The 27,317-nt window shown below is 41.5% G+C and overlaps 1 protein-coding gene across 5 annotated transcripts in view; it reads left to right on the top strand.

The window, feature by feature from the left end:
- The window catches only part of enah (ENAH actin regulator), a 145,243-nt gene that overhangs the window by 105,728 nt on the left and 12,198 nt on the right, over positions 1 to 27,317 (top strand). For all 5 annotated transcript variants that reach the window (XM_085432862.1, XM_085432858.1, XM_085432860.1 and 2 more), the window contains 3 exons: positions 17,629 to 17,975; positions 23,620 to 24,429; positions 26,498 to 26,832. In XM_085432862.1, the coding sequence (XP_085288988.1) occupies positions 17,629 to 17,975; positions 23,620 to 24,429; positions 26,498 to 26,832 (1,492 nt within the window). The remainder of the gene's footprint in view (positions 1 to 17,628; positions 17,976 to 23,619; positions 24,430 to 26,497; positions 26,833 to 27,317) is intronic.

The following is a 27,317-nucleotide window of genomic DNA, read 5'->3' as shown; positions in this document are numbered from 1 at the left end:
TTAATAGTCACTATATACAGTAATGGACTTCTATTCATTTTGCATCAAATTTAAACTTTGGGTGTCAGATAATTATTTATTAAAAGCTAGACATTTTAAATGAGAATAAGAAAGAAAAGTATGTCTTTGTGCCCCCTTTTCCCTGTTAATGCCCTATCGGCCCCCCTGGCTAAACCTTGCTAGATCCGCCCCTGCACAGTTACCAGCGTCAGCGACGTAGAAAAAGATCCTGGAGTAGAAAGTAATATTAAATAAATTCTAACAACAGCTTATCAAGCTTAAACGTGCTGCTGTTGTTCAGCCGCTGGTTTCCTCTTTCTGGTGCAAAGTGGGCCAAAAGCAAACTAGAGACACGGACTCGCGACAGAAAAGCCGATCAGCTGATCGTTAAGCAGTTTCATGATTGAAGTAGCAGCAAGAAGAGGCAGTCGCTTGTTAAGCTTAATGCAGGAATGCTTTACAAACATTCAGAGATGGACTTACACACTTGCTGTACTTCTCTCGGGGATAACTTTGTCGGAGATGAAATGCCGGGTTGCTAGCGAAGCTCCAAATGCTATCCAGACCACCGACAGGTCCTGCATGCCACAGCCGCTCTATCACGTGATGCATACTGCTCCGACGTGCTAACGTTCTGAGGTGAGTTACGGCGTGTCGCAAGTTTTGTGAGCTGCTTTCGTGATATTTAATGGATCGGATTACATTTTTTATTTTTCTCCGATATCCGATCCAGTAATTTAGGTCCGTATCGGACCGATACCGATACGTAATATTGGATCGGTCCATCTCTAGTCTTTTCCCTTGTGTTATGAGTAAATCTTTTGTTTTTTTGGTACTGGTACTGATTTTGTTGTATTTATCCGTGACACCTCAAGCCCAGTTCGTGAAAATATTGCCTGACATAAACCGGTACGTGGCGCAAAAAAGGTCGGGGACTGCTGATATAAGCCTAAAGCTTATATTCCCACATGCTGACACATGTCCCTGTCCTAATGAGGATGCACACAGGATCTTTGTCAACAAAGTTGTAAACCAGGTCCTATTCCTGCTGTAGGAACAGGACAGGTAGAAATGGATGCTACAACACTAACCACTGCTTTTGTTACCTGTTGAAGATCAGGCTTTGGCTGCTTTGCTGCTTCTAACTTTGTTTTAGCATGTTAGCATGCTGTCTGTGCAGATGCTTGTAAAGAGAATTAATGTTGTGTTAGCAGAAGAAGACCGTTGTTTCTGGTCTGACCACACTTTACTGCACCAAACATAATTTCCCTTTCTCAACTCATCGCTTTACTACGTTCCTCCTCCCTGCTCTCTAAATCCAGTAATCAGATTAGTTACTGCTACGTCTTCATTGTTGTTGGCTTTCGGCTGCTCCCTTCAGAGGGAGCCACAACAGATAATCTGCCTCCATCTCAACGTATCCCAGCAACCCTCTACATGTCCTCCTTCACTACATCCATCCTGTGGTCTTCCTGTTTTCCTCCTGATTGGCAGCTCCATCTGCGACATCCTTTTGCCTATATTATCCAGACTCCCTCCTCCTGCACATGTCCAAACTATCTCACCTAGCCTCTCTAACAGTAGCTCCAAGTTTCTGAACCCGATCTGTCCCTCTGACATGCTCATTTCTAATTGTGTCCATCTTGTTCACACTCAGTAAAAATCCTAACATTTACACTTTGCCACTTTTAGTTTTCCTTCTTTCTCTTTGGTGAGGTCTCACTACCATCTGTCACAGATCACCTCTGACACCAATGTCCACTCTGCCTGCACTCTCTTCTTCTCCTCATACTGATCAAGCCATTATGTCGTTACTTTGTTACAGAAGTTATTGAATAATCTGTATGATTGATATTGAAGGACATACCATGCATTTTTATGCACACAGTGGTGATTATTTCGTAAGTTAAGTTTGTAAGGCCCTGGTTAATGCCTAGAACAATGATAAAGCAAGGTGGGAATTAGAACAGACCTTCTTGTGATTGAGTCACTTCTGTTTGAGCGTGCAATGTGATGGCAAATCAAGAAAATAAAATAAGATTATTCATCAGTGGGTGAGGTCCATCTTTTAGATACAGTCTGTGGGAACAGTTTAAAGCCGTGGGCCAAATTTAAGTATAAACAAATGGTAAAATAGTAGCTATGCTCAGAGATTGGGCTGTATTATTGTTTTAAAATGATTAACGGCAGAGAATAACAATTGTCATCTTTATGTGCTTAGTGACACCAGCAAAGCTCAGCTGTAACATAAGGCCTCTGAATGCTGTGGATATACAGTCTTATGCGCGCATACACTCAAACAAAACCTTGTTTTTCTTCTCCATACAAGGCCACTTGTTCTTGAGGTAATATAGAAACCATGGAACAGCTACACACACAGTTACATGGATACACACCGGGCTGCATTAATGGAGCACAGCTGTTGGCTAAGGTTCAGAACCTGTTCAGCACTCTCACAGGCAGAGCAATTCTTGAGACGCCTTGGCTGTCTTAATAGTTTTGTCTTAATGCGCCACATGAGTCAACCAACAACACCTTATTACAACTACGTGGAGTTAACAGTGAAGTGAGAAATAAATAGGGGCATCAAAGTGAAATGTGTAACACTTGAAACATGATCAATCCAGGTGTTCAAGCACATTGCAAATGTGATGATTCTCCAAATAACCAAACTCCAATCCTGCTGAACACGTCATTATTTTAAAGTATTGTGTACTGCAAGACAGTGAAGGCATTGAGTAAATGTGGGTTTTGGCTGAACTGGGGTCTTTGTTTTGGGGTTTTGTTTTGTTTTTGTTTGTTTATTTGTTTGTTTGTTTGTTTGTTTTTTGGGGGGGGGGGGGATTTCGTAATTTGATTAGAACGGTGTTGCATTTGTGCTTCTGGCATAGACTACTTAGACTGTTTACATGCACCTTTTTAACCGGCTGCCACAGCAAGTCCAGTAATGCTTAAGACAGATTTTTCCAACATACTGCAAAATCATCTTTGCATTCCTGCAAAATTCAAAGGGAACTTAGACTTGCAGACACATGCAAAATGCAATAATCTATATGGTGTTTTTGACATGGCCACCCACCAAACTTCTTCCCATAGTGGAAGGAAACATTAGATTACTTGTTTTAGTTTATCTCATTATTAGAAATAAATGGAAAAGTGCAGTGATTTCTGTGAAAGTGGGCCTCAGTACTTCTAATTGTGTTGGAGGGGAACTTGAATCTGGCAGCTGGCATCCCCTCCATTTCTTCTTGCTTTTTTTCCTACTTCCCTATTGCTTTTCTCTTTTACCGTTTTGTCTCTGCCTGCTGTCATCGATCTCTTCCTTCTTACCTTCCCTTCCATGCTCTTGTTCCCAGTTCCAGTCACATTCCACACTTAGCAGCAGATGACAGACAGGCAGGAAGTGAAAACGTGACGGAGGTCATCTTATGATACAGAGGCTACTGTCAAGCCCGTGGAAGAGTGTGCAAAGGATGTGTGGATCAAAGAGAACATAGGTTGAGAAAAGCGAGGGGGTCGGTGACGGGAGAAGAGGCGATGTGAGGAGAGTAGTGTAAAAATTAAATGCGCATTAGTACTAACCTTTCTGCTTTATTAAAAGAAACACAAACTCACTGCAAGCTTTGGACTCTTGGGTTTACAAATATTACTTTTTGAACAACAGATGGCTGTCTTACATCCCCTCATTATACCACTCTCTGTGATCCAGCTGGTTTTGTTGACTGTTTATTGGAACATCTGTGAAACGGTCATCATGGGATTTTAATTTGTAGGGTCAGTTTGTAGTGTTTGCTGATCTGACCAAACTGTCCAACACGTGAATTCAGTCTTGGCTCTGTTTACCTCCACTGTACATCCTGCCTACTTCAGCTAATCACTCGAAAGGTTTGTGGTTTTCATCTGACTGTAGACACACCCGTAGTTAATCCATGGCAATCTAAAAGCCATTTTTGAGCCTTTTAATTCTAAATTTTCTAAACTTCAGCGGGTAGCTTGTGTTGCTGTGGGATCAACTATGGCTCATATTCATAGCCAAGGCTCTACATCAGGAAGACTGATGTGGTTTCAGACAGTATTTTAGCAATGCTAGAGAGCTATGGCCACCTAAAATTAGGTAAAGTTAAGGACATGTGGTGTCATGGTGGTGTAGTGGTTGGCACTGTCACCTGACATTTATGCCAGAGGATGTTTGACTGATAAACTGTAGTTATCAAGTTGCAGCGCACTGATGACTGATGACTCTTGCAGCACATGCGACCACTAGGGCTGCCACAAACGACTATTTAATAGTCGACTAGTCACAAATTATTTTTGCGATTAGTCAACTAATCGGATCATGCATGCATACAGCTTATTGCATCAGCGTGCATCTGCGCTTATATAACTATCATTAGCTTACAGCTTGAAGTGTTTAAGGTATGTGCTAACTAAAAATAAAGACAAGATGATAGTTTATTAAACTTTTAATGAATTTTGCAGATTGTCTCAGTGGACTTTAATAAACTCAGCTGTCTGCTCCTTGCTATCTAAAATATAAAAGGACACTGGAGTAAATTCTCTACCATCTCACACTTTTGTTTAATCAGTTTTCTGTTTGACGTTTATTCAGCTATGTGAAAACTGTAACTTTAATCTCAGCCAAACAAATTTACTCAGGAACAAATAAAACACTGAAAAAAGCCAAACAACAACAGTTTTCAGTTATCTAAGTTATCTCGCAGGCTCTAGTGAGCCTTGAACCCTGTCTAGATGTCTCCGAAAACGTAGGAGCACTTTTACAAATATGTGGTGTCTTGATAAACTGGGCAGATATTTGAAGTTTACACACCTACATTCTCGCCTGAAAATATGTTAAAAGTTTATTTTGTGACCCAGAAAGAGTAATAAGATTAAAATTAAAACTAAGTAGCTGCCACCATTGTTGGAAACTGGAATTGGCTGAGCCGTGCTATGAATTCTGGGATAGGTTGGGCCACAAAGGATATGCCCGACCCATCCTTCAAATCTGGGAATTGCAGAAGTCTTCGAATTTGGAAAGCCTTCGTTGCGTCGCTGTAACGTAATCGGCCCTCAAATGTGGCCTCCGAAGGATGCGGCCCCTGAATTTGGACACAGCTATGATACTGGAGTTGCTTCTTCTTCTTCGGGGTTTAACGGCAGCTGGCATCCTTGTACATGGAGTGCTGCCATCTTCTGTTTCAATCCATTATTACACTCTTAAATCCTACTACTTATTCCTGCGTCTTTCAGGATCTCACGAGGCTTTAAACGACGTGTCGACTATTAAATTTGTCATTGACGTAATCGTGACTAGTCGACTAATCGTGGCAGCCCTAGCAACCAGGCTCTAACTTTATATCTTTGGTCTGTGGTCAGGAGTTGCTGTGTTTCTTAAACTTTTCCACTTTTTAATAAAACCACTTACACTTGATTGCAGAAGGGAGGGGTTTTTGAGGGAAAAAATGTCACAAACAGCCTCAGTGGTGTCCTATTTCAATAACAGGCTCTAACTCATTGAGCTCTATACTGTGCATTTGGAAAGTATTCACAACTTTTCACTTCTTCCACATTAGGAAACCGCCTCTGCTGCTTCCCTTGACTACTGGCTGTAACTTTGATAAGGTGGCCAAGTTCACATCTCAAAAACTGCTCAACATTTGTAATCCTAGCAGGAAGTTTACTGACATTTTGATGCAGATTAATCACAGAGGTTCTGTCTCTTATTCTACTGGTAGACTAACTTGATAGGCCAGCATCTTACAGCATTATTAAGGAAACACTTCTGGGTCTAGTTCGGGGTCAGGTTATGCCAAAGAAGAGCTAGCATAGCATCAGACTATGGCTAAAGTAGCTGAAGAGAGAGCTAGTGTTTCACCACCTTCAGTCTTTCATCTTTCACTCCCTGTTTGTAATTTATCTTATTTTTAATCTTTATTGGGAAGAACTTAAACAAAAATAATAACCTGGAGAAATAAATCCACTCATAAGTTTCACTGACGTTTATTTTATGTTGTCTTATAAGTTGTCTTTGACACCTTTGTCTCATCCAGCCTGTTTCATGTCTGTTATGAATAATTGCAGACACTATCATCAAAGGAGCTAATATTTAATTTCAGTTTGCTCTCTGCTGTTCATCAGGAATCATTCAGCCTTGTGCTGTGTGAATGATAGAGATTGGGAGTGAATAAAGAAATTGAGAGTGTGGATATACTGAAATTGTCTTTCCCCCTCTCCAAATTCCTCTCTGCCTCATTTTGAGATCCACCTCGTTCCTCAGTTAACCACACATGTTCATTCAGACTCATTCCATACTCATCAGTGTGGCTTTGTCTTGCTCACTTGTGGGTCTCTGCTCTGTGTGAGAAGCAAACACTGAGATCCTTCTACTGTGGAAAGGCCAGAATATCCAAACATCTCTGTGATGGGATTTTCCACTGAGTCACATGATAGGAGGGGAAAATGATGCACGTTTCCCTGTTTGTCGGTCGCCCCCCTCTTAGTATTCCTCCTTTTCATGAATACATAGATGAATGAAAGCAAGCAGACAATGCCACTTCAGGAGTGAGTGATTTGTTGCATGTATTCATTCTGCAGCTAAGGGAAAAAGTGAAGCTGAACCACCTGTTCAGAAATGCAGGGTACTACCCTCAGATTAAAAAGACACGAGCTGGAAATAATAGGCTGTGTTATAAATAGCCGTGTGCTGTGTGGGTGCAAGCGAGTGTGTCGGGGGAGAGAGCGAAAGAGGAAATGTGTTGCATCGCCTTGAATGAAAGAGAGGATGGAAGTATGGGAGAGGATAAAGATGCATGTGTGTTTTTGCTCAGGTTCTGTTAGCTGTTAGCGAAGGAGCTCGAAGGTAAGAGCACAGCAGCTGCTGGTGGAAACGAGCGCTCTCACAAACCTGTGCTGATATCCGTAGATATTCTCAAATGACAGTGCTGGATATTAATCCACACTCTTTGCATGCAAGCACACACTCAAAACTCAAAGACCGATTGCTTTGATAGCAGGGTTGGGCTCTTTTATCAGTGGGTCACATGACACATCGAGTGTGTCTATGTGTATATTGCACATTTGGACTAGATTCTTCATAGAGTAGGTCCATATGGTCCATCTGGGCTCCTGTCCATTCAGACAACACTTCCTTGTCCTGTGAGCCAATCAAGCAAGCCGCTGACTCCAGCTGGCCAGCAGATTTTGCCAGACTTGAGTGTCCCAGGAGTTTCAGTGCAGTTGTCACTTGTGGCAAAATGGCAAAGCCAGATTGTGACATCATTTTCAGCTCGATGTTTAAACACCCGAATGTCTTAAAGCCACAGATTGAAATATTCATACAATATTTCAGTATGAAGGACTGTACAGATAAATATTTCGAGTGTTACAGCCAGTGGATAAAATCACTCGTCATTCAGGATGAAGTAAAACAAAAATAAATCATCTGAAACAGGCGGTGTTCTTCTGCTCGGACAGATTGTGCTGACGTTACACAGATGTGGTTAAGGTTCTCTTTACAGATAACTGTGTTATACATAATACATATAATACAGTGTTAAATGAACACTGACATTTTTCTGTTAATTCGCTCTCAGTTTAGCTTTATTTAGTTATTCTGTATCTGATTAAAGCTGACAGAATGTGAGCTTCTTTGTTTTCCAGTATTCTGGGACATAATGAAACGTCTCCCTCTCTGGATAACCACTATAGTCAATAATAAAAACATGACATGGTTTAACAAGAATATAGAAGTGGCAGGAGAAGCCCTCATTCTGTTGGCTTCTTCTCCTCACATTGTTAAAGTGGACCTATTATGCTGTAAAAATGGGAGCTTGTGACGGCCCTAAATGCTGCTTCAAAAAGTGTCGCTCTCAGCGAGCTGTGTCGCAGACTTAATTAATTACTAAGGTATTCGGTTAATAGTCACTCAGTTACTGTCCGTTAGAGCTTGCTGGAAATACAGAAATGGTGTGTAATGATTGTGTGATGGGCTGGTGTGGAAGAGCCTCCACGCTGCGACTGCTATAGGGACTCCTGTCCAATACTGATGAAGCTGAACATGATGGTGACTCAAACTTTTTCTTTCACTTTAGACTGATTTGTTTTTGACCTATACTACTTTCCCACCATATATACTTCTTTATTTATTTAGTTTTAGTTCATCAAGAGTAGTCTTTATAATTTTTTTTAATACTTCTTGCCTAACTAAAAATATTAACTCCTATTGAGAACATTTGCAGCTCTTTGATCCTTACAGCCTGACTGCAGATCCTGTTCTATCGCTGTTTGCATTGTGCCTGTGCAGCTCTCTCCCTCTGTTTCATGCCTCTCAGTTTTGACTGTAAGCCTTTTGATGTTTTCAATATCATCCCAAATCCTTCCCGACTTCCTGAGTATCTCAAAGTTTTTGCAAAGACGAAAGGAACGTGTGTGCATATGCATGTACGTGCATGCCGAGATTCAGGCCGCGCCACCGCCCACACTTGCATAGCAACGGTTTCCCAGCAACGCTTGTCACGAGGCGAGTGAGACGCCAGTTAAACGGTGCACGAGGCTTTTCACAGCTTTGAATCCTGTGACGTTTCCCTGCGAGGCATAGAGGGATGCGGAGGGAAGGGGAGCTCGTTTTTTGATTCATCCACTGGAGACAGGAAATAAGACAGCACTGTATAGAAAGGGGAATTTAATGTGGTAGTTGTTACATCGGTTTCCTGGAAGTGACGACATACTCTGCTTTATTAAACGCTGTCAGTTCCAGAATGGAATTCCATAAAAGATTTCTGGAAAAGAGAAAAGATGCTGAACTCTGCCTCCTAGACAGAAAACTGTAAAAACTTTGGAAAGATTTTTTTTGAACCACACAAAGTATGCAAACTGCTATTCCCCAACGGTCACTTGAAGCTTGTTCCAAAATCACATCAGTCCTGATAGACTCCATGTTTAAAAATGCCCGACTTCAGTCATGACCATAACTTGTTTAATCTGGTAAATAAAAGAGTTAAAGTTATTTGGGGTGTAAATCACCCATTTAAATTTCATTAGAACTGTGTGTGACTGTTTTGACTGGCAGGTAATGCCTGTTATCCACAGCCAATCAGAGGCACTAAACTGAACCTGTCACTGTGTTTGTGCTGTTTGGATGGTTTTAATGGAATTCCATCCATCCATCTTCACCTCTGCTTATGAGGAGGAAATTTCACACATTAGAATATGAGCTGAATGGATAGATGTGCTTTTTGATACATTTTGTGAAACTATTTACAGTGGAGTGGAGCAATTAAAGAATTTATGGAATGACAACTAAACCGGAAACAGAAGTTATTAGTTTCTAAAGTAAAATTTTACATTTGCAAAGGTTAATTGTAAACTGGCCCAGATTCACAGGCTGCTTTATATTATGGATTTATTTCCATTAACAGACACTGACTGTGTATCAGTATTAACAGGAATTTCACTAGGCTCATTTCTCCGTCCATAAAAGCGTTTGTGACAAAGCTATTTCCTCATCTGTTGCTATTAATGAAAGAGTGTGAGTGTGCTTGAAGTTCCGGCTGTGGGAGAAGCTGCTCTCACTGAACAGGAATGTGCTTATTATTATCACATGACATCAGCTGAAAGGCTACACTGTGTCATAACCTCAAAGGTGTCCCCCTGATAGACTACAGGCGCTCTCAGATACAAGAGAACACACATTTAACCACATTCACACTCTTCATGACCACGTCTCTCCAGATGGGATATTTTAAGTTGGTGTGCTCACTGTGTAGGAATGTCATGATCTCCCTCTTAGAAGAATGCTGTTTGCATGTGTTACGTTCATAAATTTTAGCATTTGTGTATACGTTTGTCCAGCTGCTGGCACACTACTACTTATCGCACTTAGACAAAGGGATGGCCCTGCACTGAAACCTGTATGTTCAGGCTGGAGACCTGAAACGTCAAAGTCATGATTCCCATGTCCTTTTCTGGGCAAAAAGTTGCACCAGTCAAGAGCGTGAATATCCTCTGAGCCTAAAAACATTCATCAACACCAGCAGAGGCATTTAACTACAACAAAACAAACTCCAACCCTGACAGCAGAGCTGAGATTGCCTCTTCGCTCTAATTAGAACTGATTCAGCAAGTACACCTCCGTCACCAGAGGGAGAGCACACAAGACAAATTACACTATCTCTAGGAGTTCATGTTTCTTTGTCAGAATGTACCCCTACAACAAAAGTCCCTGTGGGAACACAGTTCTGTAGCATAGATGCTACTAGTCTGCTTTTATTTTCTCTCATATATACAGCACTGTGCAAAGGTCTTGAGACACCCTTCACACTCTTCAATGGGAACGTTTTGTTAAAAATGTGTAAAAATACAACTGTAAGCGCAGCAGCCCCACCCACCTGCAGTTCAAACCTTCTGTTTGTAGGGTCAGTTAATCAGAATTTCAGTGAGGGATCTGAAATTCAACCAGCTAAATCGGGATTTGTCTAGACTGTGATTTATGCCAAGCTATTCTCTACTATCCCAGAATAAAAATATAGAGCTTGAAATGAGTTTAAGAAGTTTTAAAAGAGGCTGAAAGGTAAAATGTTGGCTATGAATATTCTTACTTCTAATTTGGAACTTGTCCCTTGATAAAGATAACCTTTATTATGCTGCACATTGTCCCGACAGTTGGTGTACTCTCCAGTGAATCACCTAGTCTCTTTAGCTTACAGTCTTGGGAGAGGCTAGCAGTGTGGAAACTTGCTGCACAAACTTGCTGCACTGGATCACCTCCAGTATTGGGAAAAGTTCAAGACATGTTTTTTGTTTTTTGTTTTTTTTTTTAAACCGTGCTTGGATTCAGTGATTGGTTGGTGTAAATTTTTTAACACTCCATTTGCTGTAACTTAACTAATATCTAATATAAAACATGTAGATTTTGAGGTATGGTTCTGTATGATGTAATTTACAATTTTAGATGTAATTCTGACAGAAATGGAGTGAAATAATACACAAAACAACTTCATCTTAAATAACTTGTGGTTGTTACTAATAACACATGATGTGAGCAGTGTTTTTGGGAGAACCATTGTAAATCTAATTCTTAGCAGTTGAACACAGTAGTTACCAGTGGATAAGGGCTCCAAGGACCCACTACAGAAGGTCTTTGAACTGTTATAATCAGTCCTGCTAGTGGGTTGCATCACTGCCAGGCTGTTCATGTTCTGACCATCAGGCAGTGTTTTGGTTTAATCTCTAGGACCAGATGGAATTAAATCTTGCAAACTATTAAATTATCATGAAGCTTTAGGAGTGACCCGTAGGTGTTTTCATGTGTACCCACAAACATCTCAACAGCAGCTGATTGGAGCAGTCATCCTTTTCACAGAGGATTATTTCTGCACTTTCCCTGTCTGAGTAATAAAGCACATATGGATTTAGAACAGAGAAAGGCTTTAAGATAACTTCCAACATTGCTGGTTGACAAATTGCACCAGGTGCCTACTTCCCTGCTAACATTTTGCTGCTAGCACTTTGACCATCATCACACAGAAAATTGCAAAATGAATGAAAAACGTGGACCTCTTCCTGATGAAACTTCTTTTACTGCCATCAACCATGACATCATGAGTTATTTTTAATCCCGAAGATATTCTGATGCTGTTGCAGCGCTGAGGATCCCACAGGGACTAATTTGCCATCAGAGTGTAGATTATTGTAGATCTGGAAAGCCTCCAGAGAAGACTGAAATCCTCAGAGACATGGCTGTGCTGCACTTTCATTGGCCATGAATCCAGGTTTGCTCCGTTTTTCTGTAATTACATCAATGCACAACTGAGACATCGTGAGAACTGGGACGGTTTAAGTGTGTGAGTGACAGGCAGACAAGGGAGTTAAGGAGGGAGCAACTTTCCATGGGCTCGCTTTCTTCCACCTTTTCCTTCTATCATTCTTTTCTCTCCATCTTTCCATCCTTTGGTGTTTTCTGTCTCTCTGCTAGTGGAAAATGGGAGAAACCCATGTTTCATTCATACCACTGCTGAAGGAAGAGATTTTACTTTGATTAGAGCTGGGCGATATGAGATTTTTTTCATATCACGATATGTTTTTTTCATTTCAGGCGATAACGATATCTATCACGATATAAGCCAAATAACTATATTTGTAAGATTTAAATGTGCCGTTGCTCACAAGTAAAATGTGAAATAATCAGCAGCTTGTTTTTAAATATTTATTTCCCATAATAAGTTCAACAGGGTAGATGTACTTAAGGAACATGAGACTTTTTCAGATAAATAAAGGCAAATATTGCAAACTACACAAAAGACAGCCGCTAAAGCGTTTAAGTTTCAAAATAGAACAAATGAAACAGACTAAACTGTCAATTCCACTTAGAAACAAAATATTAATTCTAAAAATAAATCTTAGTTTGTTTTACAGAAGAACAGACAAAACTGACTAACTTTTGTCAGTATCAAATAAACTGAGAACTAAAAGGAAATTCTCAATCTCTCCTTGTTGTATAGCTTAGCTTTTCAAACAGTTTTAACAGTTACTTTAGTCTGACAAAAGCCGAATGACGAATTAGCGCTTCCAGTCAGAGACTGAGGCTACATCCACACGTACACGGGTATTTTTGAAAACTGAGATTTTCCGTTTTCGTTTTAAAAAATAATCCCGTCCACACATAAAGGCAGAAATGAAGGAAAACGCTGCTATGAACATGCCAAAGCAGCAGGTGGCGCTAGATTCCTAACCGTGCAGAAATGTTGGCCAATCAGAAGTCTAGAAGCCTCGGTGGGAAAAAGTAAACAAAGCTGGGGCATAGAAGCAGAACCGAGTCGTATGTGTGGAGGGACAGTAACTGTGTGTATATGTAAGCATTTAAACACTGCAGAGAGTAGAATTAACAGTAACAGTATTGTAGAAATTCATTTCACCGAAACAATAACGTGGCGCAGTGTGACGCATGCACCAGTTTATTGTATTTCCAGACTTGCTTTCGGCACAATTTACAGTGCACGCTACTCTGTTTTTTGTCAGACTTGAAATAGCCGAAATACCTTCACACTACGGAACTTCTATGGCTCTTCCGTTCGACAATCTCTCCGGCGTTGGAACCATCATCTGTTTTCTCTTCGGTCACGCTCGGTTGATTTTTCTAGTCGGCACACTCATTTCCTCCATTATGCGCTGGCTCCATTACCCGCTGGCTGCTTCCCAAACAAACACACGTGCGGCTTGGCACTTGTGCTGTACGTAACAAGTCACGCGACGTGACGCTGCGGCTGTGATTGGTTCGGCTCTGCGCTACTGAATTTGGATCGGCTGGCCTTTTTTTTTTTTTTTTTTTTTTTTTTTTTTTTTTTATTATAAAAATCGAGTAAAAGTTATATCGCGATACATATCGTTATCGTTCTATCGCCCAGCTCTAACTTTGATCTTTTCACCTCTTTGCTTTTTTACTGATCAGGCTAATCCTAGTAAGGTGCTGAAGAGCTCTGCAGGCACATCACAGCCAAACTGAGACGGAGTACTACTTGAGGTCTGAATCAGTCATAATGAAGCCAAACACTGAAATCATTCACCTGTTAACTCTTCTCTGTATCATAGATCACAGCTGTCTGGATCAAGCTTCTAAATTACCAGCAATAAAACTGAGCGTGCAGCGTTAGTTCATGCAGGCTGCAAAGTTGAGCTCAGTTGACTTTGCAGCTAGTAATGCAGTCAGTTGCCTCATATAGGTTGGTGGTGGTTCGGGATGTAGAGCAGGTTATGTAAGGGTCGAGTCCTTAAGTTTGCATGTCTGTGTTACCAGGAGAGATACTAATTGTTCCCAATGCATCTGGGTGTGTGTGTGTGGGCGTGCCTGTGAGTACATAAGATGTGGTGAAAGTACATAACATAAAGCTCTGCATCACCATATTTGGGAGAATGTGACTTCTACTTTAAAAGCTATTTAACATCTGCAAGCTGCTTTGCAACCCACCTTCACCCCCAGCGCCTGACTTCATTCATTGCTGACATACATATCTGTTGTCATTGACTGCTGCTCTCTGGATCTTATGCTTTCCACATACACTCATTGTCCGCTTGTGTAAGTATCTCTTGATGGTACTGGGATGGAAGCCCTTGTGACTTCAAAACTGATTCAGTATTTGATGCCATAGATTCAACAAGGCGATGGGATCAGAGATCTTGGTCCACACTGACATTATGGCATCACACAATTGCTGCTAATTTGTCAGCTGCACATCAGTGAATATTGAGTGTGAGACATGCTTCTACATACCTTTGGGGGGGGGGAATGGTTATTTCAGTTACTGTTGCTTTCTTATTAGCTCAGAGTACTCTGGCTTTTATCCTCTGACATCAACCAGCCGTTTTTACCCACAGAACACTTAAATCACAGTTCTGCCACATTCAGATGCTCACGTTGAACTTCTGATGGTTGTCTTAACCATCTCAGCATGCCTAAATGAGTTGCTGCCAGTTGATTGGCTAATTTGATATTTGCATTAATGAACAGTTGAACAGATATATTTAACAAAGTGACGAGTGAGTGTGTAAGCACAGAAGAGTGGCTAAGTCCCAGAAGAGAGCTGTGCTGTCACATTTAAATTACTTTCAGTTGTCTTTTGACTGTAGTGATCCCAGGTAAGCTTCCACTGTGAACAGTTGTTAATTCTGTCTGTCATATTATGTAGAAGGTGAATCTGGTCTCATTTTATACCTTACCTGGGAAGCTGTGCAGAATTCAAAATCTGCAGTTTAAAATTAAAAGGGTAAATATAGGATTTGAAACAGGTGTTAGGTCGGTCACCCTTTTCTTGTTATAGTAACTGAAGTCACCTGCTTGCCTTGGCTTAGAAGTGAACAATCAACATATATGCTACTGTGTGAGAGCACAAATCCAAACCTTCCTCCCTGTGTGTGTGTGTGTGTGTGTGTGTGTGTGTGTGTGTGTGTGTGTGTGTGTTAGTGCATTAGGCCGAGTGCAGTTTTTGTGTACCCCTCCGGCAGATGGAAGCAAAGGGAGTTTGCATTAAGCAGCATTTGTGCTGATGATTGACTTTTAGCTGTGAGTCAGCTTTCAGAAAAACAGGATGAGTGAGGGCAAGCGATGTGACAGCGTCTCATTTGGTGTGTGTGTGTGTGTGTGTGTGTGTGTGTGTGTGTGAGCGAGAGAAAGGGAGAGGGGAGTGCCCTTTGGCGTTTAACTTAATTTCCCACCATCTCTCTTCTTGGTTGTGTAATTTATGAATGTAACGCTCACTTATTTGCAACAAGTATAATTTATGACCCCGTAAATCAGGCTATGACAACACAGTCGAGGCTTTCCAATGAAATTAAAGGTGTGTGTGTGTGTGTGAACCTGACAGATTACACCTTCCCGCTGTTTGCACCTGCTCTCTGCCTCGCATTTTATCTCTTGTACTTTCCCCCAGTTCACACCCTACACAGACACACTTTATTTATTTGTACCCAAAAGTCTATCAGAGTGCTGCATGGCTCTGGTACATGATTTCATATGCATTCAATGGAGCAGGGATCTGTCCTATGAAGCTAGTTCAACATGGCCATTATCTGGCTTCACTCATCCTAAGAAAAACTATCATCTGAAAAAGCTAAGCACATGATACAGACTGAACATGTGCGCGGTGTGAGTGTGTGTGTGTTGGTAAAAGCACACTATAGAGTGTAAAAACTGCTGTATGATTGTTTGGAAAAGCACTGTATAGCTTGAAGAATTGTATTTATTTAAAATTCACTTTTTAAAGTCTATTTAAAGGGAGAAAAGCATGCCGTGTATGGTTGCAGAATTCTCCTCGCTCTTATTTGTCAGTAATTACAATGAAATTAGATGTAAAAGGACTCCTCCTTTTAGCGTGTAGTTGTATTCTTTCAGCTGAAGTCTCATTGGTGTGAAGTGGTGTTGAGACAGTCTCTTTTTACTTACTGAGCTCCACAGGCTTTTCCTGGAGTGGACATTATGTTTCAGAAGTGCTCTGGGGGGTGGGGCTGTGTGTTGATCTCTTATCTTCAGCATAACCTGCTCTAGAGAAGAGCAAGTCTTCAAATACGCAATCCATATGGCTTAATGGTGACCGCGAGGCAGTCCACTAACACCTTGTAGTATCGGACCAAAAAGGGAATTATAAATAAAAAAATGTAGCACCACAGAGCGCTGAGAGGCAGACCATTTTTGTAGACCAAACTGGTCTACAAATATGGGCTTTTTCCATAGGGTTCTGGATACTGGAGGCCATAAGCTCCCCTCCATTTAACAGTTTGGTGTTCGTCTTTTCGTTTACACTTTTCTAACCTGTAACTATTGTGCTTTTTAAAACCTTTTAATGCAATATCAGCTTACACCCCCAGTAAGCTCTGCTGCACAGCATACTGAGTCTGTGCTTACATCCTCATGGAGTCATTGCTACAATCTGCATAGTAGCCCAGTGCACAAAGTAGAAAATCTGATGGTTGAAATCAGAGAAAAGGTCTCAAAATGTCTTCTTTTTCTTATCAGTTCACTGTGTTTTTGTTTTTTTGTTTAATTATAGTGCACCATTTAAATATTGTTTGGTCTTACCTTCTAGTTAAGGTTCTAAAAAGGTGTTAAAGTATTAGTTTTTATTTTTCAAACATGATAGTTTTTCCTATTGTGTTCTTTTTTTATATTCTTGTAAACTGAATGGTTTACCTGCAGCGATCTTTGCGCAGAATCTCAGCTATAGCAAATTAAAAATGGCCTCCTTAAGTTGCACTTGATTTCATTTCCACATGCAGGCACACAGAAGTGCTCACACTGGCTCACATGGCTTAAATGGTTCATTTCTTGTTTCCCTGTTCTTCTGCTGCTGCCTTCTGCTGACACCTAGTGGCTAAACATGAGTCTGCAACCACTGTCTGTGCTGAACACAGTATTAAGGTCACATTTTAAGATTTTAGGTGAGGGGAAAAAGCCACAGTGAGAGTTTTGATATTTCTGTGTCTCTGACAGGCACACCTGGCTCTGTGCAGCAGGCTTTCACATCAGGCAGTCTGTGTGTGTGTGTGTGTGTGTGTGTGTGTGTGTGTTTTTTTTAATGCGCACAGATTTTAACGAAGTTGGGTGAAGTTGCGAAGTTGGCTGAACAGCATGGTTATTGCACTGAGGAAAATTTGTTATCATATGACATGACCCATTTCTGTAATATACTTGCATATCTATATTATTGCTAATATATATTGTAATATATCTATATCATGGCTAAAGCACTTCTGGATGGATGCAAACTGCATTTCGTTGCCCTGTACCTGTGCATGTGCAATGACAATAAAGTTGAATTCTATTCTATTCTATACGTGTTATGTAATGATGGTGAATATGTGCATCAAACTCATTCATAGCATTTTATCCTGTTTTGTTTGTTTGTTTGTTTTTTAACCCATCTCCACAGCTAACTGTTCATTGTAAAAAAAAATAAATACCAGCACACATTATTTGATTGTAGACTCAAAGAGGCTCAAATAAAAAAAAATTATTTATTTTTTTATTTGGAGAAATTTGACCAAGACAACAGAAGCGATTGAAAGATGATTTTCTTTTTTTTTCTTTTTCTTTTTTTCTTTTTTAAATTGCATCATTTTCCTGCATCTCTTTTGCTCCTCCAGGCAGCTTCAGGAGGCACAGAAACAGAAGGAGATGGAGAGGGAGCGCCAGGAGCGAGAACGTCAGGAGAGAGAGCGTCAGGAGCGGGAGCGCCAAGAGAGGGAGCGCCTGGAGCGAGAGATGCTGGAGCGTCAGGAGCGCGAACGTCAGGAACGGGAGCATCAGGAGAGGGAGGCGCAGGCAGAGAAAGAGCGACTTGAGCGGGAGCGCCAGGAGCAGCAGGAGCGTGCCGAGCGTGAACTGATGGAGAGGGAGAAGGTGGAGAGAGAGCGGCTGGAGAAGGAGCAGCAGGAGCAGTTGGATAGAGAGCAGCAGGACTGGGAGAGAGGGAGACGCATCTCCAACGCTGGTGAGTAATCCACTTTGTGTTTCTGCTGCTGCGCACACTTGTTTCATTTTACTAATTTTACTACTACAATATTACTAATGTGACTGTTTTCTGTCCAAGGAGCAGTTTGTCTCAGGCTCACAGTAAATATAGACTAGTCAATGACAAGCGTTATCTTTCAGTTATCTCTCCAAAGTACATTTTAAAATGGTCATTTTTGTTATTTGAACATTTAGTGAAGTTTTTGTGTCAGTTTCATACAGTGTCATTATTGTGTTAATATTTAACAGTTTATTTATACGCGTGGTGGTTTTCAGTTGGTATAAAACAAAATTCCCTAAAAGTGGTACATGATCTGAGTGATGATGTGATATTTAGACTTGTTATACTTTAACCACAATGCATATTTTTGTTTTGTTTGGTTGGGGGGGGGGTTGTTTTTTGTCTTCTTATCCATCCATCCCAATTAAAAAAACAACTCAGTTTTCCAGCAGCAAGCAGTGCCTGCTTTTGCATTGCACTGTGGGTGAATCAAGTCCATTAGCAGTGCACTCAAATATCCAAGTCTTCTTTGTATTCATGGTGACTTTTTGAATGAGGCTTCATTAATGAAGCCTCATTCGGAGGGAAAGGAGTTAATCCCTTTTAACTCCTTTCCCTCCATTTAAGAGAGTTTAAGAGAGTCTCCTTCTGATTGGCTGCAGCTTGGAAACAAAATTTGAGCCAGCTGGGAGGGGCCTCTGTGCTCACAGGAAGCATTGTGTGTTTGAGATGACCATGTTGGGATGCCTACTCGCATTGATGTCATAAAGCGTCAAGGCTAGAAACATCAGTCTGAAGCCTGAGCACTTGGCTCACAAGGAATTTGCACGCATATGCTGACCTCATTACTGGACCCTTTTGCAATGTTTAATATGAACATCCACTTCTGGAACAGTACACATATGACTAAAAGTAAGGAAAAGCAGAATTGGTCCATTTCTCGGAAGTAGCAGTTGATAATTTTCCAGTAGAAACGCTCCGAATGTTCCAAAACAGGTTACTAGATGCAGTACTTGAAATACAGGAAATGTATTGAAGAATGAAGAGAAGCGTTCTGTTTTAACATTTTCATCTAGTCTCATTGGTGCTGAGTTACAGTAATCTCATCTGCCAGGCGCTGTGAGCAGATTCCACATGAATGCAACAGTTAGCGTGTTATGTTAGAAAGTGTGCTGCCAGCTCATACACAAATTAAAATTCTACAGTTTATAAACTCTGAGACTGAGGAAAATAATTTTGAACAAACACATCACCTCAGTCAAGCATAGAGAATGAGTGCAAATATTTGCAGTCAAGTGTAATTACTGCTTACATTGAGCAGCAGGGTAGAGGTGTAGGTAGACGCCACCCTAGTGTTGTATGCGTTCTAAACTGGAGCTGCTTGGTTGTTAGATAAGAATGAAATTTCCTATAATCCAACTCTGGGTCAGCGGGGAAGGCTGTGTTGGATGGCATGCTTCAGTGCCACGCTTGGCCAATTACCATATGCATGCATAAGCACACACACAGAGGCAGGCAGAGTTCAGTGGCCTGACTCAGAGCCTAAAAATACATCATCATGTCGAATGCTGGTGAAACCCCCCTGGGGTTGGATGTTTGTGTTGGTGTGTGCGTACGTGCATGTAAAAGCCCTACATGTCATGCAGAATAACACTAAGAAACAGGGTGCAGTGATTGCTGTTTACAAAATCTGAAGTACCACTGCAGTGACTGTGAGGGAGCTACTAGGATGCTATCTCACAATCAAATCAGAATCTAACAGGAACTTGGGCTGATTGTGTGATTTTAGCTGTAACTTGTGTGACTGCTGTGCTGTATGATTTTTTTTTTTTCTAAATTCTTCTTTTTAGAAACAAGTTTGCCAATTTATGAGATGGTGGTAGAACCATATTTTTTCAGCAAAAAAAGTTGGGTTTTTTTTTAAACTATGTCCAATTAAGAAATTAAATTTAACTTAATATAGAAAATATATAGTATTTACAGTAACTCTATATAAAAAATAGTCCTGTGAAAATGGGCTCACAGAACTTTTAGACAGTGGACCTGGGTGCCTTGTGAGAGGCAATGACAGATTTAATTAGGTGTCCCTTCACGTTTTGAAAGATGAATTCTGTTTCAGTAGAGCCCTTCATCTCACAGTCACAACACTCCTTGCTCCAACTCTACATGCACATATACCTCTTTGCAGAATTGAAGATTCTGCAACCCTGACCCCACTGAGACTTAGCAGTGTTGGGTTTCATGGCCCTCCCCGTATTTGAACCTCTGCAGGAGGTTGATTTAAAACATCTGTTTGAAAACAGTTTTGCTGCTAGCTTTAGCATCTGCTAAACATGTCAGTAACATTCATGCACTTTCAATGTACTCTTCGTGGACTCTGGTTTTCTCAAGGGCAGACCAGGGTATTGCTGAAACCCAATGGATGTTGCATTTGATTGTGGAGGCAGTTGCTCTTGGTTATATAAATTCGGGGTTGCAGGCGCCAGTCTACTATACTAGTAGTCTGGCAACCAGTGCACTCATGGCCTTGGAAAATGTAGCAAAAGCAACACTTAATTACAAGCTCGGGGTCCTCACTTGGATAGATGGGCTATTTGCGAATTGGTAGTGATGAGCATTTCTGGCAATGCGAGAGTCTGAGAATTTGAGATTACTTGTGTAATCCAGGTTCTCAGAGTAGCATGAGTGAGAATTCTCACCAGGTAGCTGTCCTCATTGAAGCGAAGCTAGATGAGGGGCTTATCTTGAATAATAACTCTAGCACAACTCTAGGTGGGCTATTCTGCCCAACGTGGTCGTTGCAATCACCGGCCAATGAGGAAGGCCCTTCCCATGATACTTTCACTCGTACTACTCTGAGAACCGAGGTTACGCAAGTAATGGTGCTAATATGAACATCTAACATCTGCAATAAAAAACAATCACAAAATTATCTTTTGTGAATATTCCCTTCCACAGTATTACTCTGAGCAAAAACCTAAAATCCACTCGCAAAACTTAGGAAATACAGGTGTGGAATTGCAGCACGTGTAAAGTGAAGTAGAGCAGAAGGTGATGTAAGGATTACACCATCCACAAACATTGAAAACATATGGCAGGCACAGAGAACACAGTCTAGGCTATGCTAAGCACTAGAGGTGCAAAATCAAAGTAATTAGACAGGGTGGGACCAAGCTAAGATGCATAATGAACAAGAGAGGGAATTTAATGTGAATTCATTGCATACTGTTCCTTTTGACGTGAAGATGTGCTTCTACACCCCATTAAAGCAATATGAGGTGTGATCAAAAAGTTCAAAATATTTAAAAACATTTAAAAATTAATCAAATCATTCAAAAATCAAAAAACCTTACTTGATCTAAATGTGCCTGATGTTCCATTCATAATGGGGTTTTTTTTTTTTATTGCTGCAATTTTTAGATCAGTCTATAGTAGGCCCATTGAGTCCAATCATACTTCTGCCTTGTTTTTTGTTTTTTTTGTTTTGGGGGGGGGGTGGCGTGCTTGTTCTCTCAACAACACAAATGAATGTTGGTGAGAAAAAATAAACTAAGCATACTTGTGGTCTGGTTCCTCATCAAAATGTAATATTTTCTTAACTTTCTAAAGTGAAAGAAGTAAAAGCGGCCTCAGGCTCAATTTGACTCTTGTTTTCTTTACATTTTAATGTATTATCCCTTTCTTGTTCTTAAAACATCAGTTTAAAAAATAATGGACACCAATTACAATATGGGCATCCCATCTACTAGTAAAGACTCTGATTTGGACATATAAGCTATGCATCTGTATACTACAAACTGGAAGATCTCCAGGCTGAGGAACTGGGTTCAGAATGTTGTCTTTCAAATGAGAAAGATGGGTCTGTTATTATCAGTGTTGGTCAAGTTACTTGAAAAAAGTAATCAGTAACTAATTACTAATTACTTCCCCAAAAAAGTAATCCCGTTGCTTTACTGATTACTTATTTTCAAAAGTAATTAATTACTTAGTTACTTCAGTTTCACGATTGACAACCTGAATAGGTGATAAAGCGATAGATCTTTCAGCCCAATTCTACTTTTTCTGCATAATCCATCATACAAAATGTAATCAAATGGAAAGGTCCCTTTTTAAAACTTCTTTTATTAGTTTTAATCGTTTAACTTTATGCATCAAGCAAAAATTTAATTATATGCAACATTCTCTGACTGGAAGAAATTTGTTTAATATTTAAACCTATTTTCTGCACATTCCAGCACATAAAATAATTTTTTTTGTGTGTTTACACTGTCTTTCAAATAGATACAAGTAAAACACAGCAGAAAATAAATAAAATCAAAGACTCAGCGGTCCTGTTGCTCTATTTTCACCTGTAAAGCAGGAGTGGCGTAGGCGGAGGTTTACCCTGGTGCAGGTGTGCCGCGGCGGTCAGTGGAAGAATCCACGAGTTTCTCTGTGAGTTTCCCATTACGTCGTAGCTACTCTGTGCTTGATTGGAAGTTTAGGGGATTATTTTCGCTGTAAAAAGAAGTTTTCTTCCCACGCACAACGGACGCTAATGTTTTTGTCACTTTTTATGGAATCAAACTCAAAGTAAGGTCAGTGCTTCCACGCTTTAAACGCTGCACGCTCATACTCTCTCCCGCACTCGATATATTATCCACTGTTGATCTGCAGACAGCTGTTGTCACGAACGTCGCACTCGCTTACGTCACTGTCATGAGACATTCTCGAAAAAAATCACGGTTTTAGTAACACAGTAACGCAGCGTTCCTACGGGAAAGTAACAGTAATCTAATTACCGTTTTTGCAATAGTAATCCCTTACTTTTTTCAAGTAACGAGTAAAGTAACGCGTTACTGCCCATCTCTGGTTATTATGTAGGTATGACGATACTGCATACTCATTACAATCATTAAACTATCAACAGTGCAGCCTGACTCTTCCTAAAATGTGAAAGGTGCATGTGTGAAGGCAGCTTTACAGAATCATTCTTCATGCAACTATCACACTGCTCAAAAGTACGATTATCCATATAACTTTCATCACCTTATCCCGGACAAGCCCCTAGTTCTGCTAATCATATTAATGTTGTTGTATTCATGCATGACTATTGCAATTACATTTCAGGAAATTTTCATTGTTTAATGTCTAGAATTAATTTATCTGGACCTGTTTGTGCTGCTGTTGAATAGTCTTTATGACATTGGTATATTCGTCTATACTTTGGATTTGTTATGTGAGATATCAGAGTGAGATGAGTGGTAAGCTGTCATTTGATTGTTGTCCTCAGTACGTTCATTCTTTCCCTCTTCTTTCAGTGAGCAGAAGTCTGAAAGCTTTCTATCTCTGCCTGTGTCCTCAGTGCTAACACCTGTTTACTAACACAGTAGCATCACCTTAGCCTAAGAACATACACACAAGCTGGAGGAAAACTTTAGTTTAGCTCTGTGCTGGTTTTTTCTGCTTCATCTGCCCCCTTCTCTTTTTTCCTCCCTCCCTTCTTCCGTCTATCTTTCCTCACCTGCTGTCTTTCCCTTCTGTGTGCACGACGGCTGCTTCCTTCCTGCCTTCTTTCCTTCGTTCTGTCCGCTTCTGTCCTGTCTTGTCCTCAACCTCGGTTTTGTCCAATTCGCACGTCCAGCTTTCGAAAGCACATTGTGCACCCCCACACCTCAGGAGTACGGCAGGACCCCCTCCACGCCCATATCTCCATCCACGCCCACTTACCCATCTCCTGGGACCCAGTCGCCATCCTCCACTACAACACCCCCAACCCCCCCACTCAGGCACTCAGCCTCCCGATTTGCCACCTCACTCGGTTCTGCCTTCCATCCTGTCCTGCCTCACTACGCCACAGTTCCACGGCGACAGCAGGCATTTCCCCAAGCCCCACCGCCTGCCCCTGCTCCTGCCCCTGCTCCAACTCCTCCTCCACCCAAGTCTGTGGTGTGGTCAGCGTGCAATTTTACTCCATTGCCTCCCTCACCTCCGGTCATGATAAGCAGCCCCCCGGGGAAGGCCACCGGTCCAAGGCCACTGATCCCGATTGCCGCGCCATCCCCTCTCACCCAAAAGCCTCCCTCGCCATCCCCCAATGGGCCACCCATGTTTCCCGCACCTTCTCCTGTGACCATCCCACACGGCCACACCCCCCTCAGCATTACCTGCCCAACACCACCTCCCCCGCCTACCCCACCCCCTCTCCCTTCGCCCATAGCTCCCCCTCCGTCTTCCTCCTCAGTCTCGTCTCCCCCCTCCTCATCCCAGGCTCCTGGTGTGCCCTCTCCCTCCACAGCGCCCCCTGCTGCTGCAGCTGCTGCTGCCACCTCTGCCTCTGCTGAACACCTCTGTTGGGGCCTGGGTCTGTCGGGGCCAGGGGAGCTGGACACAGCCGCAGGCTCAGAGCCCCAATCGGCTCAGGGGGATTCCTCCTGTCAGCCCCAGCCCCAGGGTAAGGCCTCCAGTCTGGATTCTGCTCTCTCTTTCTCACTGCTTTTCTCCCCTCTGTCTTTCACTGCTTGCAACTCACACTCTAACAGGGGTTGGTTGTTACATTGTCACTGATCTGGCCACAACACAAAGTAAGTCCTGTGACACAGACTGATCTAGGAGTTTTCTTTAGAAAAATTGTGCCTTTCCTGGTTGCTGTAACTCAACTCAGTCTGGTTACAATTTCTAATATTAAAATATTCACTATGGTAACTTTTGTGGGATCTCAATGTGTAACAGCTATTGTTTTCCAACTTCTAGCTTCTTTGTCAGTCTCACAAAGCCTGTGTATGTCCTCGTGCTGGCTGGCTGTTCATTGGATATGAAATGTGTTGTTGTTCAGCATGGCATGTCTGTGTCTTTGACAGACCTGCGTAAAACTCTTGCTTTCTTCATCTCTTGCCTGATTTGTTTTTCTTCATTCTCAGACAAGCTTCACACACATTTGACCTTTCACTCTCCATAATTTGATTTTTTTTTTTACTTTGGGTCTGGAAGCCAATTTCTAAGCAGGCACAGCTGGAAGCTCACTCGACTTGATCAGTGGAACATCGACTGTGCTGTTCAAATCTTATCCACATGAACTTGTTCTGTAATATTAGGAATGCACCAAACATTAAGAGAGAAGCTAATAGGAAAACTGTCATTGATTTAAAGGGTAATGTCAAAAAGTCTAAAGAAAAGAAAAACTGGTGTCACTTTGAAATGCAGCTGTTAGCTTCCTCTTAACTATGTTAATTGTCCCACTAGTGATGGGCGTGCTCCTTCTGACACAAGGTGCAGCAAACACAGAACCTTTGATATACCTGATCTAATTTTTTTGAGACAGGCTCTGATTGGTGCACCTGTAGGGAATATGCTTAAAAGTAAAGATGGGCAAAGGAGCTGATTTGTACTCAGAGTAAAGTAACAACAAATATTTCAGAGTTCATCACAATGATTGGGCGAAAGAGGCTGGATTACTTGTATCATACTATAGGTTCCGCACAAACTATCCCACATAAAGCAAACATCTGGTTGTTTGAGACTCATTTATGAATTAATGCTTCTTCCCAAGTTCCTTTTCATAATTGTCTTTTGGTTATTATGCATTGGTGTGTACATGCATGCTTGTATGTGTATGTATGTCATTGCACCAAACTGTTTGTTTAATTGAATGTTTAGTGTGGCTTGCATGTCTTAGTTCTGTTTATTGGAATGTTAAATGGTCCAAATTGGGTTTTCAGTAAACCATGAAAAGCAATTGTGATATCTGACTTACCCCTTTGGCACGCTGCCTTCCTTTAAACGCAAATCCAGTCATTAATTCCACATTTTAATAAAACAAATTTGCTCTAGTATGATGTTGCATGCCATCATTCCTTTTATATGTTGAAAAGTAGGGACACACTGGCAACAAATCCTGCAGTTTGGTTCCAGTAATGCAGTTCAAATTAATAATTGATCTGAAAACCTGTGGCTAACACGTAGCCAGCAGGGTCAAAATGAAATATGACAGTTAAATGTCAGCCAAAGATATACAAACATAAGTCAGTATCATATTTAAGAAAATAGAACTACTTTGCCTATTTGGGGGGTTTTTTCCCCCCTCAAAAGTGATAGTTTAGTGATAGTTCAGTCTACATCCTAATCCATTTTCAATACATTTTCTCATCATTTAACAGTCAACTTAACTATCCAGTGTCAGATTAAACACAACATGAAAATAGGGTTTTTCCTCCTGTTTTTTCGTGCGCTTCCCCAAAGAGCTTTTGCCCTTCCCCCTTTCAAAAAAAAAAAGGAATTTGATTTGCTTAAGCATAAAACAGGGAAAGTAGAGGTAACACAGAATCATTGCTTTAACAATATGGAATGTAATCATGCTATTTTGTGTGGTCCCACCCCAGAGATCCATCTAATCGCTGGAGTGTGATCAGTTTTAATGCAAACATCCTGCCGTCCGCAGGTTTGTGTCTGGAATTGTTCTGAAAAATGTCTTTCTGTCTTCACCCATCCCCCACTGCTCCCTATTCCACCCCTGTCCCTAACAGACGTGGGACAGACTCCAGGGCTGACCACCCCCACCCCTCCCCCACCTCCACCCCTGCCACCCGGCTCCACTGTGACCTCTGCGGCTGCTACCCCGGCCGTCACCCCCACCACCCCCGGCGGCCACCCTCCACCCCCGCCACCTCCTCCACTCCCTCCGACACTGACTCCAGGCGGGACGCCACCTCCTCCGCCGGGTCCCCCTCCCCCTCCCGGAGCTCCACCACCACCCCCAGCACCACCTCTTCCCACCGGACTGTTCTCTCCTGCAGAGGACCGCCCTCTCTCAGGCCTGGCTGCTGCCCTCGCTGGAGCCAAGCTGCGCAAAGTGCCAAGGGTGAGCGCTTGATTTGTTAATGGACCAATGGAAAGCTCGACTAACACGTCTTCATAAGTGAACCATTTAGGATACAGTGTATAAGTATTAGGAAGGCAACCGGTTGCATATGCATGCACTTCGGTCACCCCCGATCATCATACACAATCTCACAGTCACTAAAACATTATCCAAACGCACCATGTTCACACATGATCTCTCTCTCTCTCTCTCTCTCTCTCTTACACACACACACACACACGCACCATCTGTCACATCTCATTAGGGCTCACAGGAGGACTTCATGTAATGCTCACTGTCTGCCAATGACTACATGGCTACTTGTGTTTTGAGTAAAATATGTATTGTACTTCTTTAAAAAACATAGCTTTTCTGATATAAAATGAGTATTAAAAACATCAATCCTTTTTCATTTATTCTATTTATTTCCCAAACACTGTAAATACCTTCTCTGTTTATGAAGAACACAAATGTGTTTTTGCTTG

Source organism: Copadichromis virginalis, linkage group LG15 (genome assembly GCF_057382275.1).
Source record: "Copadichromis virginalis isolate Kocher_CV1m ecotype Utaka linkage group LG15, C_Virginalis_male_GT1.1, whole genome shotgun sequence".
Taxonomy (NCBI): Eukaryota; Metazoa; Chordata; class Actinopteri; order Cichliformes; family Cichlidae; genus Copadichromis; species Copadichromis virginalis.
The sequence above is the reverse complement of the archived record's forward strand: the minus strand, read 5'-3'. Positions and strand labels throughout refer to the sequence as shown.